We start from the raw sequence: 20244 nt of genomic DNA on the forward strand, positions 1-20244 counted from the left end.
AACTGGGAAGTTGATTGGTGAAAGAGATAAAGGACTGGAGAAGGGGGAATCTGATAGGAGAGGATGAAATAAAGGGAAACAGGGGGAGCACCAGAGGGAGGTGATGCGCAGGTAAGGAGATAAGGTGAGAGAAGGAAATAGAAATGGTGAAGGAGAGGGGGGGCATTACTGGAAGTTCAAGAAATCGACGTCGGTGCCATCACGTTGGAGGCTTCTCAGACGTAATATAAAGTGTTGTTCCTCCAACCTGAGTCTGGCCTCATCACGGCAGTAGAGAAGGCCGTGAACTGATGAAGGGTCTCAACCTGGAACGTTGACTGTTTGTCTCCACAGATGGTGCCTGACCTGCTGAGCTCCTCCAGCATTTTCTATATGCTCCTCCTTCAGCCAATGATGCTTTGCTGACCTATATAAACCTACTCCATGATTAATCTGACCCTTCGCTCCTACACAGCCCATAACCCCACATTTTTCTTACGTCCACGTGCCGATCTAAGAGCCTTTTAAATGTCTATATTTTATCATCTTCTTCCACCTTCCCCAGCAGTTTGTTCCAGGCACCCGGCACTCTGTATAAAAAGCCTACCTCTGATATCTACCTTAAAGTTCTGTCCACTCCCCTTAAATGGCTATCCTCTGGTATTAGCCATTGCCACTCTGGGAAAAAGGTGCTAGCTGTTTACTTTACCAATTCTTCTCATAATCTTATACACCTCTGTCAGGTTGCCTCTTGTCCTCCGTTCTCCAAGCAATAAAGTCCTAGCTCCCTCTACCTTTCCACATAAGGCATGCTTTCTAATCCAGGCAGCATTCTGGTAAATCTCCTCTGCACCCTCTCCACAGCATTCACATCCTTCCTATAAAGAGCTGACAAAAACTGAACACCATTATCTAAGAGTGGTCTAACCACAGGAGCCTCAGGACTCACACCACCAGGTTCAGGAACAGTTATTACACCCCCTCAACCATCAGACTCTTGAACCAGTGGGGATAACTTCACTCAACTTCACTTGCCCCATTACTGAACTGCCCATAACTTATGGACTCACTTTCAAGAACTCTTCATCTCATGTTCTTGATATGTATTCATTATTTATTTATTATTATTCTTTTTTTCTTTCTTTTTGTATTTGCACAGTTTGTTGTTTGTCTGTCCTGTTGGCTGCAGCCTGTCATTGATTATATTGTGTTTCTTCTATTTACTGAGACTGCTCACAAGAAAATGAATCTCAGGGCTGTATAGGGTAACATATATGCACTTAGATAATAATTTTACTTTCAACTTTGAACTCAAGTTTTATAGAGCTGCAGCATTAGCTCAATCCCCTGAGTAATGAAGGCCAGCGCACACCACGCTATCAACCTGCACAGCAACTTTGATGGATCTATAGTCTTGAACCCCAAGACCCCTCCCTCTGTTCCTCTGTTAAGAACATTGTCATTAACCTTGTACTGCATGTTCAAGTTCAGTCTTCCAAAAGTGTATTACAGTGATGTAAGTGAAATATTAAAGCATGGTTAGTCAGCCTCATAGTCAAATTACTGAGGATACTTGAGGAAAGTAAGATTTTTGGAGATCTAGACAATTAAATTTCACAAAAGGAAGATGTTGTGTTTATAATGTTTCAGTACTATTTGAGTAATCTTGTAGATATATTGGTTGATTAAGCATTCTTGCCTATTTAAATAATTCATTATAGCTTATATGTAAAATGTGCTACCACGTGATATGCACACACTTCACTTAAAGTAAACACAAAGTTAGACCCACATTTCAGACTCCCGTGTCTTCTTTTGAATTAGTTTAATATTTTGAAGTTACAGAACAGACATTAAATATTTCCTGAAGTAGATGACCAGCAATATCTTACTGGATGAATAAAATCTAATCTCATGAAGATTTAAAATTGCAAGTGAACTCCTGCCCTTGCAATGATCATTGTATTTCAAGTTCATTGTTGTTCCTTTTCGCGCCTTGTGCACATCAGTTGGCATTTCTGCCATTTGCGTAGCATTTGACTGCTTTTTCATAAGGCCAAGTTGCTAACTCAACGCTCAGCCCAGCATGGATGGAAGCTACAAGCAGCTGGCTGGATTTGAACTCGGGACCATTTGCCTTGAAGTCCAGCACTGATGCCACTGCTTAGCTAATGATGATCATATAACCCATCACCAGCTCTCAAAGTGACAAATTCAAATAACTTTACTTAACCTATGTTGATGTGTTATGATAGTCCAACATCCATAGGCTGAATATTCTATGGATCAAAATGAGAAAACACTGCGTGTTCAGTCAGTAAATTTAAATGCCTTAATATCCAACACTTTGTAAGTTGACATAATGTCTGTGTTCAGATATTGTACAAATGAATCATAAAACATTTGGGTTTTCTATGAAGTTGCAGCCGTGTTTCTGGATGTGAGGAAACCACAGGGAGTGCTTTGTTGCTCATATTGATGTTTCTTAACCACAGGATGTTTCAAGCTAGAATGTGGCCTTTTCAAAACCACATCCAACTGATCCAAGCATTCAGAAAATTCAACACTTCTGAAAGTGATCCATAATTTGACCATCTGCTGACTGAGTATTTCCATAAGTTGCTTTTTTCTTCCCCCACTTCCTTAGCTTTCTTTCCGGAGCACTGTTGGTAACATTGATGATGTAAGCACTTTGATGACAGTGAGGGCTCAGATAATAAAAGCAGACATTCAGCACTGCTTTGTAATATACAGCCTATCTCTCAAGCTCTTTCAGTAGAATGTAGATCTAATGTAATTGTTAGTTCCTACATGGACGACAATTGATCCAATCCTTCCTTCTTCATTTTTCTCCAACCTTGTCAATGGACTGATAATGACAATTTTTGGACTCCTGTTCCTGGAATGGAGAATATTACCACGCCTTTGACTGGAAACCCCTGACAAATTTATTTCTTTACATATCTCCCAAGTGAACATCTTCTACAATGGTGTTGTTGTCCACTTCCCCATTGTTCTACAGTCCCTCCTTCTTCTCTGGCCTCTTATGAATCCTATACCACCACCTATCAGAAGGTGTGTGACTGCCTTTCAGCTCAAAATGTCTAGATAATTCCCTCTCCTTTGGCAATGTCAGTACCTCGGGCTCCACTTTGTAAACTCTGAGCCAAAGTTCCTGGAGTTTTGGAGAAATACTGCTGAAATGATTACAGTGATCACTCATATCTTCCCATACACTGAATGGGGCTTCCGCAATGCCATCCTGATCTAACCTTGTTTTATATATATAATTTATTAAAGTTTTACATATTTAATTTTCTTGGTAAAATTTTATTTTGTTGTACACTTTAATTGAATTAACTGGTTTAAATATTATTCACGTGAAAGACTGATGTGAAACAGGAGTGGAACTTGACCCAGTATTTATGGAGGATCAAAGACTATGTGGCATTGATTAATTTCAACATTAGCTTCAAATGTCTTTAACTCTAATGCAAATCATTGAAATATAAGTCAGGAAGTCCCTCCAAGAACTGAAACAAATATCAAAGCAATGGAAGCTGGCTAAATACGTTTAGGTCGAATGGATGTAAACTCTGTGTTATTCTATCATAAATCAGAACCTCATCCAAAACCCAAAAAGGGGCCCCTTGTGCGTTGATTAATATTTCCCATTCGAGGAACAATGCTGTCGCGTTACATTCCATTTCGTTTCATCACATCAAGTTACATTTTTATCTCAATAAGAATAAAAAAGTAAAATAAATTTTGTGCAGCCTTGCTGTGTACAAATTGGCTGTCACGTTTCCTACATAACAGGAGGAACAGAGATGAGGTGGAATTTCTTTAGACAGAGGGTGGTGAATCTATGGAATTCATTGCCACAGACAGCTGTGGAGGTGAAGTCATTGGGTATATTTAAGATAGATTCTTGATTAGTCAGTCTGTCAAAGGTTACAGGAAAAGGCAGGAGAATAGGGTTGAGAAGGATAATATATCAGCCATGATGCTATGATGGAATGGCAGAACAATTTGATGAGGCAAATGGCCTAATTCTGCTCCTACATCTTATGGTCTTATAGTTTTGTAGACTTCAGAAGTACTTCAAAAGTTGAAAAGATTTTTTGTGATCTCCTAAAAGGGAATGTTCAGGTTGTTACCTGTCATGTGCTAGAAAGATTTTAAGATTTTCAAACGGGTGAACACAGTCAGCAGAGCGGAAAGGTCCTGCAGAGGGTGTGATAGGGGAGAACATTGCTCCAAGCATACTCACAAATATCTCACCCCCCACTCTAAAATGTATCATTCCTAACTAAAGGGTGGTGGGGGAGGGGTCGTGTGAAGTTTAGTTTTCAGCCAGTCACATGAAAGAAAAGGAAAACACTAGGTTAATCTACTCGAACTGTTTGAAATAACTTTTTCGGCGGGAGCAGAAGCAGCCGTCAGGGGTGAGGGGAAACCGACCGTGGGGTGCTGAGGTCCAGAAAGTTTTAAAAAAACAAAAAAAAAAGAAATAACTTTTTCACAGGCCTGAATGCAGATCATATTTCTGGTCAGTTCCTTATTGAATAAGTGGAATACAGAGATCAGCCTTGATATTTACAGTGGTGCTAGAAAGTTCGTGAACTCTAGAATTTTCTCTATTTCTGCATAAAATGACCTAAAATCTGAACATATCTTCACGCAAGTCCTCTAACTAAATAAATGGAACCAAATTAAATAAATAACACAAACAACATCACACTTTTCAATTACTTATTGAGAAAAATGATCCAACATTACACGTATTTGTTGGAAAAAGTATGTGAACCTCTGAGGTAATGCCTTCCACAAAAACCTATTTGGACTCAGGTGTTCCAATCAATGAGATGAGATTGGAGGTTGGGTTGTAGAGGTGCCCTGCCCCATAAAAAAGACACACAGTCAGGTTACTGTCAGAGCTTGCTCTTCTCAAGAAAGATCTGTTTATGTGTGCCATGCCTCAATCACAACAACTTTCAGAGGACCTTAGAAGAAGAACTTTAGAGATGCATGAAGCTGGAAAAGGCTACAAAAGCATTTCTGAAGACCTGAGTATTCATCAGTCCACAGCAAAAGGAATTGTCTACAAATGGAGGAAACTCTGTCCTGTTGCTACTCACCCTTGGAGAGGGCATCTTGCAAAGATCACACCAAGAGCACAATGTGCAATGCTGAAGGAGGTGAAAAAGAACCCAAGGTTAACAGCAAAAGACCTGCAGAAATCTCTGGAATGTGCTAAAGTCTCTGTTCATGTGTCCATTATAAGTAAAACACTGAACAAGAATGCTGTTCATGGAAGGACACCATGGAGGAAGCTACTGCTCTCCAAGAAAAGCCTGCTGGATGTCTCAAGTTTGCAAAAGACCACCTGGATGTTCTACAATGCTTCTGGGACCATGTTCTGTGGACAGATAAAACAAAAGTTGAACTTCTTGGCAGAAGTGCACACTGCTATGTTTGGAGGAAAGAGGGAACTGCACACCAACACCAAAACCTCCTAACTGTGAAACATGGTGGAAGGAGCATGATGCTTTGCTGCCTCAGGGCCTGGGCAGCTTGCAAATGTTGAGGGAACAAAGAATTCAAAATTGTATCAAGACATTTTACAGGAGAACGTCAGGGTAGCAGTCCATCAACTGAAGCTTAAGAGAAATTGGATAATGCAACAAGACAATGATTCGAAAGACAAGAGTAAATCAACAACAGAATGGTTTTAAAAAAAAGAAAATTCATGTTTTGGAATGGCTGAGTCAAAGTCCCAACCTTAATCCTATAGAAATGTTGTGGAAGGACCTGAAACAAGCAGTTCATGCAAGGAAGCCCACCAACATCCCAGAGTTGAAACAGTTTTGTAAGAAGGAATGGCCTAAAGTTCCTCCAAGCTGACGTGTAGGACTGATAAGACAGTTACCAGAAATGTTTGGTTAAAGTTATTGCTGTACAAGGGGGTCACACCAGTTACTGAAAGCAAAGGTTCACATACTTTTTCCAACAAATACATATCATATTTGATCATTTTTCTCAGTAAATAAATGAACAAGTATAATGTTTTTGGTGTTATTTACTTAATTTGGTTCTCTTTATCTAGTTTTAGGACTTAGGTGAAGATCTGATCACAACGCAGCATCTCCAAGTTTGCGGATGACACGAAGCTGGGTGGCAGTGTTAGCTGTGAGGAGGATGCTAAGAGGATGCAGGGTGACTTGGATAGGTTGGGTGAGTGGGCAAATTCATGGCAGATGCAATTTAATGTGGATAAATGTGAAGTTATCCACTTTGGTGGCAAAAATAGGAAAACAGATTATTATCTGAATGGTGGCCGATTAGGAAAAGGGGAGGTGCAACGAGACCTGGGTGTCATTATACACCGGTCATTGAAAGTGGGCATGCAGGTACAGCAGGCGGTGAAAAAGGCGAATGGTACGCTGGCATTCATAGCAAGAGGATTCGAGTACAGGAGCAGGGAGGTACTACTGCAGTTGTACAAGGCCTTGGTGAGACCACACCTGGAGTATTGTGTGCAGTTTTGGTCCCCTAATCTGAGGAAAGACATCCTTGCCATAGAGGGAGTACAGAGAAGGTTCACCAGGTTGATTCCTGGGATGGCAGGACTTTCATATGAAGAAAGGCTGGATGAACTGGGCTTGCACTCGTTGGAATTTAGAAGATTGAGGGGGGATCTGATTGAAACGTATAAGATCCTAAAGGGATTGGACAGGCTAAATGCAGGAAGATTGTTCCCGATATTGGGGAAGTCCAGAACGAGGCGTCACAGTTTGAGGATAGAGGGGAAGCCTTTTAGGACCGAGATTAGGAAAAACTTCTTCACACAGAGAGTGGTGAATCTGTGGAATTCTCTGCCACAGGAAACAGTTGAGGCCAGTTCATTGGCTATATTTAAGAGGGAGTTAGATATGGCCCTTGTGGCTACGGGGGTCAGGGGGTATGGAGGGAAGGCTGGGGCGGTGTTCTGAGTTGGATGATCAGCCATGATCATAATAAATGGCGGTGCAGGCTCGAAGGGCCGAAGGGCCTACTCCTGCACCTATTTTCTATGTTTCTATGTTTCTATTTTAGGTCATACTTATGCAGAAACAGAGCAATTCCTACAGGGTGCACAAATTTTCTAGCACCACTGTAGGGTGCAGGTGTGATGTTTTGGTTTATTAAAGACATACTGTGGTACAGACTATGTAAATGTTCAGATATTCTACCATTGCAACAAGGAAAACAAGTTTACATTTGGTTAACTAACTTCATGATTAATTCACTACAGGGTGGAGAGGAGGAACAAATAAAAGAAAGATTGATGACGACATTCTCCTTAGCTGTGGAAGCAAAACGACAGAATATTTGTAACCATCTCATAACACCCCTTGCAACCATAATGTATTTTCTGGACATTCAGTATTTATACAACTGCACCAAAGCAAATTGTCCATGCTTCCATGAGTTTTGCAGCAGTTGATTTGGAAATGTAGAAGTTCATCAGTTTATGGAACATACAGGGGCCCCTAACTTTAAACAGGAAATATTTTGGGCCATATTTATATGGGATAATTAGGATCTGGTCATTTACAGAACTAGTACCATATCCTTCAAAGCAGGCATGAATCAAAGCCTCAGAGAAGCTTGTCTGCATGCTTAGATTATTATTTCCTTGCCAGCTTGGATTATTCAGTGCTTTTATTCCAAGAGAAATCTCTCCTAATCCTTCACAAGTGAGGGACTTCATGAATCAAACAACAGTTATGAAATGTCAGAAATGGAGAGCAGGGTGGAAGTTAATGGCAAAAGTGATAAAATTGATGAGTCCTGCACAGGGTGCAAGGAGCAACACCAATGTAGTCATCAATGTTACAGTGAAAGAGTTGGGGAGTGGTGCCAGAGTTGGTTTGGAACAAGGATAGTTCCACATAGCCAAAATGACAGGCACATCTAGGGCCCATTCAGATGCCCATAGCTATATCTTTGATTTGCAGAACATGAGAGGAGCTGTTCAGGGCAAGAACAAGCTCAGCCAGGTAGATGATAGTGTCAGTGGAAGGAAACTGATTGGAGCAGAGAACTTTAAGAACTTCCTGATGAGGAATGGAGGTGTGTAAAAACGTGATCATTCATAGTGAGGGTGAGGTGGCTGTGGCCAGGGAATCAAAAACTGTCCAAATGGTGGAAGCCATGCAAGGTGTCCCAGATGTAGGTGGGAAAGGGAAGACAGACTGAAGTCAAGGTATGAGGAAGTGAATTTGGAGAAGCAAGAACGAGCAGAAACAACGTGCCTAGCAGGACAGTCCTGTCAGTGGATCTTGGGTAAGAGATAGAATTATGAAATGTGCATTACTTTTTAAAAATTTTAATTGGGTAAAAATAAATCAGTTGATGAAACTAAACTGAATTACAATGCAATGTAGTATTTAAAAAAAAAGATTAACACAATTAGAGCAATTATTAATTTGGAATGTAAACCATCTGCTAAAATATACTCACAACTTTCTGATTTGGTTCAGAGTCTTGTAAAAGCCACTCAATATCCAGATTCTTTGTTACTAAGTGACCAAACCGATGTTGACATGGTAGAATAACATCCTGTTCTTCAATCTTCTTTATTTCTTTTTCAGCAATTGTACTCCAGAAGCAAACAGAGCCTAAGTAACAGAAAGGAGCAGAGTTGGTATACTATTAGTAAGCATCCTGCTGAAATCATACAAACCTGCATGACTTGCATTACCATGAACACTCCAAAACTGGTTAATCTCTCAGAGAGTAGTAAAACTTCCTCAAGAAAAAAACATGAATCTCTCCCTTTTCCCAGAAAGGTCCAAAAATATACTGTAAGTAGCTAATTTTGCCTGACAAGTTCAGGGCCACACCTTCCCTCAATAGGAGCAAATATACACCCACCTTGATCATAACCTCTTTTTGTCCAATTGGCTAATCCACTGTTTTATTGTATATAATTACACAGAAAAAAATGAAATGTATTACTTTACTTCATTGTTGCCAAACAATTGATACTAGAGCGTACAATCATTACAGCGATACTTGATTCTGCGCTTCACGCTCCCTGGATTACAAATTGATAGTAAATTTTAAAAAATTTAAATTATTAATCATAAATAGAAAATAGAAAAGGGAAAGTAAGGTAGTGCAAAAAAAACTGAGAGGCAGGTCCGAATATTTGGAGGGTACGGCCCAGATCCGGGTCAGGATCCGTTCAGCAGTCTTATCACAGTTGGAAAGAAGCTGTTCCCAAATCTGGCCGTATGAGTCTTCAAGCTCCTGAGCCTTCTCCCGGAGGGAAGAGGGACGAAAAGTGTGTTGGCTGGGTGGGTCGTATCCTTGATTATCCTGGCAGCACTGCTCCGACAGCATGCAGTGTAAAGTGAGTCCAAGGACGGAAGATTGGTTTGTGTGATGTGCTGTGCCATGTTCACGATCTTCTGCAGCTTCTTCCGGTCTTGGACAGGACAACTTCCATACCAGGTTGTGATGCACCCTAGAGGAATGCTTTCTACGGTGCATCTATAAAAATTAGTGAGGGTTTTAGGGGACAGGCCAAATTTCTTTAGTTTTCTCAGGAAGTAAAGGCGCTGGTGGGCCTTCTTGGCAGTGGACTCTGCTTGGTTGGACCAAGTCAGGTCATTTGTGATATTGACCCCGAGGAACTGTTCCACTTGCACACCACTGATGTAAATGGGATCGTGCGGTCCGCTACTCCTTCTGAAGTCAACAACCAATTCCTTCATCTTGCTGACGTTGAGGGATAGGTTATATTAAGACCATAAGATCTAGGAGTAGAATCAGGCCATTTGGCCCATCAAGTCTACTCTGCATTACATCATAGCTGAGCCAATTTTCCTTTCAGCCCCAGTCTTCTGCCTTCTCCCCGTATCCTTTCATGTCCTGACCAACCAAGAATCTATCAACCTCTACCTTAAATATACATACAGACTTGGTCTCTACAGCTGCCTGTGGCAAAGAATTCCACCCAGATTTATCACTCTCTGGCTAAAGAAATTCCTCTTTATCTCTGTTCTAAAAAGATGCCCCTCTATTTTGAGGTGGTGTCTTCTGGTCTGAGACTCTCCCACCATAGAAAAATCCTCTCCACATCCACTCTATCAAGGTTTTTCACAATTCGATAGGTTTTAATGAGGTCACCCCTCATTCATCTGAATTCTAGTGAATACAGGCCCACAGCCATCAGAAACTCTTCATATGACAAGCCATTCAATGCTGGAATCATTTTCGTAAACATCCTTTGAGCCCTCTCCAGTTTCAAGCATGGATTGCTGGAAGCATTGCAATTTTCATCTGTCTGCACTCCATCGGTGATATTCCTATCAAGGATAGATCTGTAGTGACTTATCTATGTTGGTTTACACTTCCTTTACCGTACTAGTGATTATGTGCTAGTCCTTTGTCACAAGCTCACGACCAGCACAAGTAAACCTTTGATATTGGATCCTTGCATTCCCCTGAGGGTCCAGCGAGTCTTCTTTGGGGTATGAAGTCTATCCATATGCATTATCCTAATATTCCGATCATAAAGAATGGTATTAATTACCTTACCTATGAATTATACATCCTTTGCATAATGAATATACCTGAAGTTGTATCCAAACCAAGATCTTGGACAGATTCATTAGAATCTCTTTGCTGTCATGCTCAATGACTCAAAAATAAACTAGAAGAACAGAATTCAATGTGGAGCTAAAGCCACAGTACTGATTCCCTTACCAGTGTTGGGGGAGGTGGGGGAGATAGAATTGCATGACATAGTGATGATTTACAAAATGATTACAGTAAAGTGAATGCTATTCTTTTGTGGTGTGTCACTTCACCACAAAATGTTTTGCAATTAACGTTTATTCCTCAACCTCTTTCCTGGATTTCTTGGAAGATATTGATACTGTTTCATAAAGCACTTTTGGAATCACTACCGTGCCAAATGTTTCTGTAATGCAGCCAAAAGTGCAGCATGATGCAACTGGTTTGGCCCAATGCTATCTATATCAATTAAAGCAAGATGACTCACCTATCCAACATTAATTTGATGCTTGGATTTCATGTGCATTTTGTTTGGCTGCTATTCCTCTCTCTATAGATCGTCATTTAACATCAAGTACTTCTATTGCACCGAAAATTAAAAGCAGACTATCAATCAAGTTCCCTGTAATTGTCTAGCTGTGCATGGGTTAAGCTTTGCAACACTTCACTTGACCCTATTTCAACATTACAGAAAGCATAAGAGCAGAATATGCTTCAGCTGTATGGATTTAATATATTCCTATCAGCAGCAAACATGAGAAAAAGTCTTCCAATCCCTTCACTACAGAGATTATGAACAACTGAATTGTCTAAGCAAATACTAGTTTTGTTGTTTAAAATATGATCAATGAGAAGATTTGCTGCCTGCGGCAAAGCCCTGGAAGAACTGGGAAATGTACACCTGAAGTTATCAATGCTGGTTCAGGACCCTACAACCATTAGGCTCCTGAACCAGCGTGGATAACTTCACTCATCTCAACTCTGAACTGATTCCAGAATCTACAGACTCACTTTCAAGGACTCTACTTCTCCGTATTATTTATTTATTTATTGTTTGCACAATTTGCATTCTTTTGCACATTGGTTGTTTGTCAATCTCTGCTTATATGTTGTATAGTTTTTATAAATTCTATTGTATTCCTCTAATGTCCTTCTTGCTGTCATCTCAATATACTCAGTAAATTTCGGCTCATCTGAACCACTACAGGCTCTACTTTAAATTGCAACAGGTCCCCCACACCCATCATTTCAGTTCTGCATTCACCAAAGCAGAAGAAATGGTGATCTGCATTGATACCCAGTCTACCAACAGCACAGATGTAAAAAATATTCCAGTCTTTCATTCTTATATCCTCATTTCTCATCTACTCAGCCCTTCAATTAATTCATTGTCTTCATTCTCTCAACCTGGCCACAACATTTGGCCCATCACTAGCAGCTGTGCATTCAGGCAAATGCAGTGTATTTATGTATGCCGGTGGTCTTCTGCTGCTGTAGCCCGCCCACTTCAAGGTTCAATGTGTTTTGCATTCAGAGATGCTCTTCTGCATACCACTGTTGTAACGTGTGGTTATTTGAGTTACTGCTGCCTTCTTGTCAGCTTGAACCAGATGGCCATTCTTCTCTGATCTCTCTCATTAACAAGGAGTTTTTGACTATATAACTGGATTTTTTTTGTTTGTTTTTTTGCACCATTCTTTGCAAGTTCTGTTGCACATGAACATCCCAGAAAATCAGCAGTTTCTGCAATACTCAAACCATCCCTTCTGGCACCAACAATCATTCCACAGTCAAAGTCACTTAGATCACATTTCTTCCCCATTCTGATGTTTGGACTGATCCTCTTGACCATGTCTGCATGCTTTTATGCATTGGATTTCTGCCACATGATTGGCTGATTAGATATTTACATAAATGAGGTGCTTGGCTATCTAATAAAGTGGCTACTGGGTGTACATTCCAGGCTTTAACATTCCATTCTTAAACGTAATCAGCCCCTTGATGTCCCTTTAAAAGTAATCTCTTTGACCAAGTTATGATCACATATGTACCATATTCTTTGGCAATTCAGTCACTCATACCTGAGTATCCCTTTGCATGCTGCATTGGGATATTTTCCTAACCTAAATCAACTGTTGACTTCCTCTGCAGTAAATGCAGACCTGGAAAGGAAAACTCTTTACCACTTACTTATCGGATTACCCACTGGTTAAAATGAATGAATTCAGGAACTTCACCACCTGGACAATAAAACATCCAGAATTGGTCATGATTCTCGATTTGTCAACAAACGTCAGTAAAAGTATGCAGGCATAAGACTACTTGACATGGCACTGGCTGTGTTTAAGGATGGAATAACAGTTTACCTTACAGTGCCAGCTGGACTATTTATATTTCAAATAAACCATTATCATTAACTTCTCATACAGAGTGGTAGATCTTTTGAAGATGTTTTTAAAACAAAACCAAATGATGTCATCACATTTGCTGGTCTTCAAGAAATATAATCTTATTTATGATAGACTGGGTATAGCAAAGAGATAAAAATGCAGAATAAATGAAATAAAGGTCCTGCACAATTTGCTTGAATCATTGTTTTAAAAAGTTCATAATTTACAATTCCAGAAAAACTCTCAAAATCCACATAAATTCTGACATACACTAAAATAAAATTAGCAATAGCATGCAAGGCGTACCAATATAGATCAATTTTTAATAATATCATATTCACCACTAATAATGTAGTAAATGAGCATAATCAGGATATACATTTTAATACAGTGAACAGATGGTGTATTTGACCAAGTTATGATCACCTCTATACCACATTCTTTGGCAATTCACTCATTCATTTTTGATTATCCCTTTGTGTGCTGCATTGGGACATTTTTCTAACCTAAATCAAGCTGTTGACTTATTCCACAGTAAATGCAGACCTAAAAATTAGGTCCCAAAAATGAAATAATCTACTTGAAATATAATTTTCTTCTGTACAATAGCATCACTTAAAATGAATTTCAGTTTCAAGTTGTAACTTGTTCAAAACTGCAATAAATTCAAAATTAACAGGGCTTAGACATAGCAACTGTAATTTGTTGCATTATTGCTTTTTAATTCAGTTATAATAGCTTGTATTTGCACAGTCCATGCAATGCAGCAAAATGTCCCAAGACATGAAATAGGAATGATATGAATCAAGATTTTGCTCTGAGCCAAGTTGTCAGGTGAGTCTTAAAAGCAGAACAGATGAGAAGAAATTCCTGAGCCTGAAATCTAAGTCCTTGGTAGCTGATGTCATAGTGGCTGTTGTGGGAAGAATGGAACTCTGATCAATGAATAGAGCAGAATTGAGCAGGAAATTTTTAAAACCATTATAAGGCTGGGGGATGTGAGAGAAATTGGGAACCACAAGGATGGAGGGAATTGAAAACATAGATGACAATCTTAATATCAAAGCTTTTCTTTGCCAGAGTTCAGTGTAGGTCAGCAAGCATTCGAGTCATAGATGAACAGGACCCTTTCCGAGTTGGAAGTTTGGATGAATTCAGATAGCAGAGAGTCTGGTCACAAAGGCATCAGAGTCATCAAAAAGCCCATGTAGAGGCAAAACCATAGCTATACTGCGTAATGTTTCAGAGGTGAATCTTAGAGATGGGACTTAATGATTTGCAGTTTATCTTATGACTAAATATGACACAGCTGTGAATAATCTGGTTCAATTTCAAACATTTTCCATGGAGAGATATGAGGATGAGGTTTGGGCTGGGGAGATTAGATGATGACTTCAGTCTTTCCAGTATTTGACTTGAGTAAATTGCTGCTTCTTTGGTTCTGAGTGTCACATAATCAGACTTCCCATCTTGATACAGTGTATGAGCCAGAGGTGCTTTCAGTAAGATGATGGTGCACTCAGATGCAGCGGCTTCTACAGGGCCAACTAAAGCGATTATTGCCTTTCTTAAACATATTTTTTTACAATTACAAAACCCTGCTGGACATTAAGAACTTAAAGTATTGCAGGTCTACCCCATTGGCAAGTTGGCAGAGAAACTGAAGGAGCTGGACTTGGTGCAGATTGTGCTGCTGTCTGCATCGGACAGCCAGATTCGGTGCACAAAGGTGGTGTGCAGTCTAACACTGAGCGATCGTCTTCGTCACTTTTCTTGTGATTGCGAGACCCTGTTGGACATTGGTCATGTGGAATGTTTCAAGTCCGATTCACAGATTTGTTGGCGAAAGGCAGGAGAGCTACGTGGCCTTGGTCGTGGCAAGGTCTAGACCTCAAGCCACGGCGTCACCTGTTTGCGGCCGCCGGGGGGGGGGAGGCGTTGCAGTCAGTGTGCTCTACCAGAGCGCAGGAGGCCGTGTGGCGTCGTGTACATGTTGGAGTCGGTGCTGCCCTCTGGTGTGCTCTCAGCAGAAGACAAGATACATTGTGTTTGCAGACTGCTGCACCATACATGGACTTAAGCACTTGGACTATATTTTCTTTGTGTGACTGTATTTTACTGCAATCTTATATGTGCTATGTGTGCCTTGTGCTGTGTATGACTATTGGTACTGAGGTTTGCACCTTGGCCCTGGAGTAACACTGTTTTGTTTGGCTGTATTCATAGGTATTTATATATAGTTGAATGACAATTAAATTTGATCTTGAACTTGAAGTGTGGGCGGAAATATTGTAGTAGCAATGGAGACACAGGTAATTTTTTAGCTATAGTGGGATAAGTAAGAATAAAATGAGGGCAATGAGGTAGGATCTTACACAGCTGGACACAGACAAGGAGTGTCGGAAGAGGATGGTATGATCACAGTATCAAATGTTACAGATAGGCCAAGAAGAAGAAGGAGGGGAAGAGCACTTTAGCATAATTGTAACACATTCTCCAACCTGATGGCATCAACATCAATTTCTCTAACTTCGGGTAAATACAAACACAAGAGATTCTGGTAAATACTCCCCTTTGTTCTCCTGCTTTCCTGTGGACCCCTCATCCCTTCCCCGTCCTCATGACTTGCTCCTTTTGATTCCCACCTCCTTCCATTTGTTCCATGATCCACTGTCCCCTCCTATAAGACTCCTCTTCCACCTATTGCCTCCCAGCTTCTCATATCATTCCCTTTTGTTCCCGCTCCCCCAGCTACCATTCCTCACCTATTACCTAGCCAGCTTATGCTCCTGCCCTTAACTTTGTATTCAGGCCCTTGATCTCTTCCTTTCCAGTCCTGACGAAGGGTTTTGGTGCTGCCTGGTCTGCTGAACTCCCCCAGCATTTAATTGATCTCTGGACTAATACCAATCCATAAGACCATCAAGCAAGGTATTCTTAAAACTTACCTGAAAACAATTCAAAAGAATGTGAAAAAGATGTTACATCAGGTTTTTATAACAAAATGATTTTGATTTCATATTCTGTGTTTATGACCATCTTCAGAATGCTGAGCCTGAATTATTAGCTTTAACTCCCTGCCAGAAATGTTGTTATATTTCAGAGTAGCTTCATTGGGATAGCCTCAGGATAAACAGGCCAGTCACTTCAAACTGAGAGAAGGAGAAATTTCTTTATGTAGAGAGTTGTAAGTTGTTGGAAAACGAGGGTGGGGGATGTGGATACGTAACTATTGGGATTTAAAGCAGCAATCAAACTAACAAAAGTAGAGGTAAACATTCCACTTCAGGCCAATGCCAGGCAGGCACTGGAGGAGCTGAGCAATGTAATCAGTGGTCATGAAACAGTGTACTCTGCTGCCTTCCCTGTCATTGTGAGGGATTTCAACCAGGCCAGTTTTAAGAAGTCTCTGAACAACAACCACCAACATTTCACCTGTGGACCAGAGGAGCCAACACACTTGACCACTGTTACACCACCATCAAGAATGCTTACTGTGCCATCCCACACCCACACTTTGGAAAGTCCGATCACCTGGCTGTACTTCTATTCCCGACATACAGGCAGAGACGAAAGACTGCAGCATCAGTGGTGCGGACCAAGAGGAGTGCTCAAGGGAGGCAGTGGACTGCTTTGACACAATCTTCAAGGATTCATATTCAAATCTGAACGACTATGCCACAGTTGTCACTGACTTCACCAACACCTGTGTGGATGAGTGTGTGTCTTCGAAAACATACTGGACATGCTCAAACTCAAAGCTGAGGATGAACCATGAGAGAGGTAATCTTCTGAAGCAGATTTTCTGGCATTCAGGACCAGTGATTCAGAAATGTACAAGAAGACCAAAAGGCCAAGGAAATAATTAGGTCACTCAGCCCATTGGGTCTGCTCCACGATTCCATCATGGCTGATTTATTATCCCTCTTAACCCCATTCTCCTGCCTTCTTCCCATAATCTTTGACACCCTGACTAATCAAGAACCTATCAAACGCTGCCTTAAATATATTCAATGACTCGGCCTCTGCAGCCATCTGTGGCAATGAATTCCACAGATTCACCACCCTCTGGCTAAATAAATTCCTGCTCGTCTCTTTTCTTAATGGATGTCCCTCTATTTTGAGGCTGTGACCTCTGGTCCCAGACTCACCCACTATATGAAACATCTCCTCTAAGAAGACCTTTCAATATTCGATAGGTTTCAATGCAATCCCCCCCTCATTCTTCTAAACTCCAGCGATTACAGGCCCAGAGCCATCAAACACTCCTCAGATGTTAACCATGGGATCATTCTTGTGTACCTCCTCTGGACTCTCTCCAATGCCAGAACATCCTTTCCAAAACTGCTCACAATACTCCGTGTGTGGTCAGAGCAATGCCTTATAAAGCCTCAATGTTACTTTGTTGCTTTTGTATTCTCGTTCTTTTGAAATGAAAGTTACCATTGCATTTACCTTCCTTACCACTGACTCAACTTGCAAGTTAACCTTTAGGGAATACTGCACTAGGACTCCTAAATCCCTCTGCACCTCTGATTTTTTAATTTTCTCCCCATTTAGGAAATAGTCTACACCTTTAGTCCTTCTGCCAAAGTGCATGACCATGCACTTCCCTGCCATCTATTCCATCTGCCACTTCTTTGTCCATGTCCCCAAATTGTTGAAGGTGTTCTGCAGACACCTGCTTCCTCAACACTATCTGCCTCTCCACCTATCTTGGTATTGTCCGCAAATTTGACCACAAAGCCATTAATTCCTTCATCCAAATCACTGACATACAACGTGAAAAGAAATCCCAACACCGATCCCTGCAGAACACCACTAGTCACCAGCAGGCAATCAGAAAAGATCTCCTTTATTCCCACTCTTTGCTTACTGCCAATCAGCCAATCTTCTATCCATGCTAGTACCCTTCCTGTAATACCATGGGCTCTTATCTTGTTCAGCAGCCTCATGTGCAGCACTTTGTCAAATGCCTTCTGAAAATCCAAATAAACAACATCCACTGACTCTCCTTTGTCTGTCCTGTCTGTTAGTTTATCAAAGAATTCCATCCAATAGGTTTGTTGAGGCAAGAATTCTCCTTTAGAAAACCATGCTGGCTTTGGCCAATTTTATCATGTGCCTCCAAATAACCTGAAACATCATCCTTAAAAATAGACTCCAACATCTTTCCAACCACTGAGGTCAGGCTAATTGGCCTATAATTTCCTTTCTTCTGCCTCCCTCCCTTCTTAAAGAGTGGAGACATATTTGCAATTCCCAGTCCTCAGTAACCATTCCAGAATCTAGTGATTCTTGAAAGATCATTACTAATGCCTCCACAATCTCTTCTGCTACCTCTTTCAGAATTCTTGGGCGTAGTCCATCTGGCCCAGGTAACTTATCTACCTTCAGCTTCCCAAGCATTTTCTGCTCAGTAATAGCAACGACACTCACTTCTGCCCCCGAACACTCCCGAATTTTTGGCATTCTGCTAGTGTCTTCCATTGTGAAGACTGATGTAAACTACAAAGAGTTCCTCTACCATTTTTTTGTCCCTAATATTACCTTTCCAGCATCAATTTCCAGCAGTCTGATATCCATTCTCACCTCTCTTTTACTTCTTATATATCTGAAAAACTTTTTGCATCTTCTTTTATATCATTGGCTCGTTTAGCTTCATATTTCCTCATTTCTCTCCTTATGGTTTTTTCACTTGCCTTCTGATGGTTTTTAAAAGTTTCTCAATCCTCTACCTTCCCACTAATTTTTGCTACATTATATGCCCTCTCTTATAACCATTGTTGGTAGAATCTCAGGTGGTGACAAGAGGGCGTACAGGAGTGAGATATGCCAACTAGTGGAGTGGTGCCGCAGCAACAACCTGGCACTCAACGTCAGTAAGACAAAGAGCTGATTGTGGACTTCAGGAAGGGTAAGACGAAGGAACACATACCAATCCTCATAGAGGGATCAGAAGTGGAGAGAGTGAGCAGCTTCAAATTCCTGGATGTCAAGATCTCTGAGGATCTAACCTGGTCCCAACATATCGATGTAGCTATAAAGAAGGCAAGATGGCAGCTATACTTTATTAGAAGTTTGAAGAGATTTGGTATTGCAAAAAAAAACACTCAAAAACTTCTATAGATGTACCGTGGAAGCATTCTGACAGGCTGCATCACTGTCTGGTATGGAGGGGCTACTGCACAGGACCGAAAGAAGCTGCAGAAGGTTGTAAATCTAGTCAGCTCCATCTTGGGTACTAGCCTACAAAGTACTCAGGACATCTTCAGGGAGCGGTGTCTCAGAAAGGCAGCGTCCATTATTAAGGACCTCCAGCACCCAGGGCATGCCCTTTTCTCACTGTTACCATCAGGTGGGAGGTACAGAAGCCTGAAGACACACACTCAGCGATTCAGGAACAGTTTCTTCCCCTCTGCCATCTGATTCCTAAATGGACATTGAATCCTTGGACACTACCTCACTTTTTTTAAAAATACAGTATTTCTGTTTTTTATACATTTTTAGAATCTATTCAACATACGTATACTGTAATTGATTTACTTATTCTTTATATTATTATTATTTTTATTTTATTTATTTTTGTTTATCTTCTAGATTATGTATTGCATTGAACTGCTGCTGCTAAGTTAACAAATTTCACGTCACATGCCGGTGATAATAAACCTGATTCTGATTCTTTTGCTTCTATGCTGTCTTTGACTTCCCTTGTCAGCACAGTTGCCTCATCCTCCCTTTTGAATACTACTTCATCTTTGGGATGTATCTTTCCTGCATCTTCCAAGTTGCCCCCAGAAACACCAGCCATTGACTATCGGTCGTCATCCTTGCCAGAGTCCCTTTCCAATCAACTTTGGCCACCTCCTCTCTCATGCCTCTGTAATTCCCTTTACTCCACTGCAATACTGATATATCAGATTTCAGCTCAGATGTCCAGATGTTTCAGTTTAGAAGTCCAGATATAACTCGTGGAAGGCTATATTAAGAGTGAAAAAATAATTCCAATTGAAGTTAGACAGAATCAGATGTATGTCTGCTCTGGCAGAGTTTGCAGGCTACTTCTTCCTACAAGGCAAAACCTAACATCATGAATGGCTGTGATGCTTCACTCCCAGATGGCTCAATGCCTTTTACGTACACTTTGAAAGGAAGAATAAAACTACACCTGTGTAAATCCCTGCAGCATCTGATGACCCTGTGATCCCTGTCTTGGAGGCCGATGTCAGAACATCTTTTAAGAGGCCCTAATGGTGTATCTGGTAGGGCACTGAAAACTTATGCAAACCAACTGGCAGGAGTG

General features: G+C 40.8%; 1 protein-coding gene across 1 annotated transcript in view; it reads right to left on the reverse strand.

Annotated features, from left to right (window-relative positions):
* LOC140185083 (CXADR-like membrane protein) overlaps positions 1-20244 on the reverse strand; it is a 149998-nt gene that overhangs the window by 34266 nt on the left and 95488 nt on the right. The window contains exon 2 of the mRNA XM_072238326.1: positions 8488-8645. Coding sequence (XP_072094427.1) covers positions 8488-8645 — 158 coding nt within the window. The remainder of the gene's footprint in view (positions 1-8487; positions 8646-20244) is intronic.

Source organism: Mobula birostris, chromosome 20 (assembly GCF_030028105.1).
Source record: "Mobula birostris isolate sMobBir1 chromosome 20, sMobBir1.hap1, whole genome shotgun sequence".
Lineage (NCBI taxonomy): Eukaryota > Metazoa > Chordata > Chondrichthyes > Myliobatiformes > Myliobatidae > Mobula > Mobula birostris.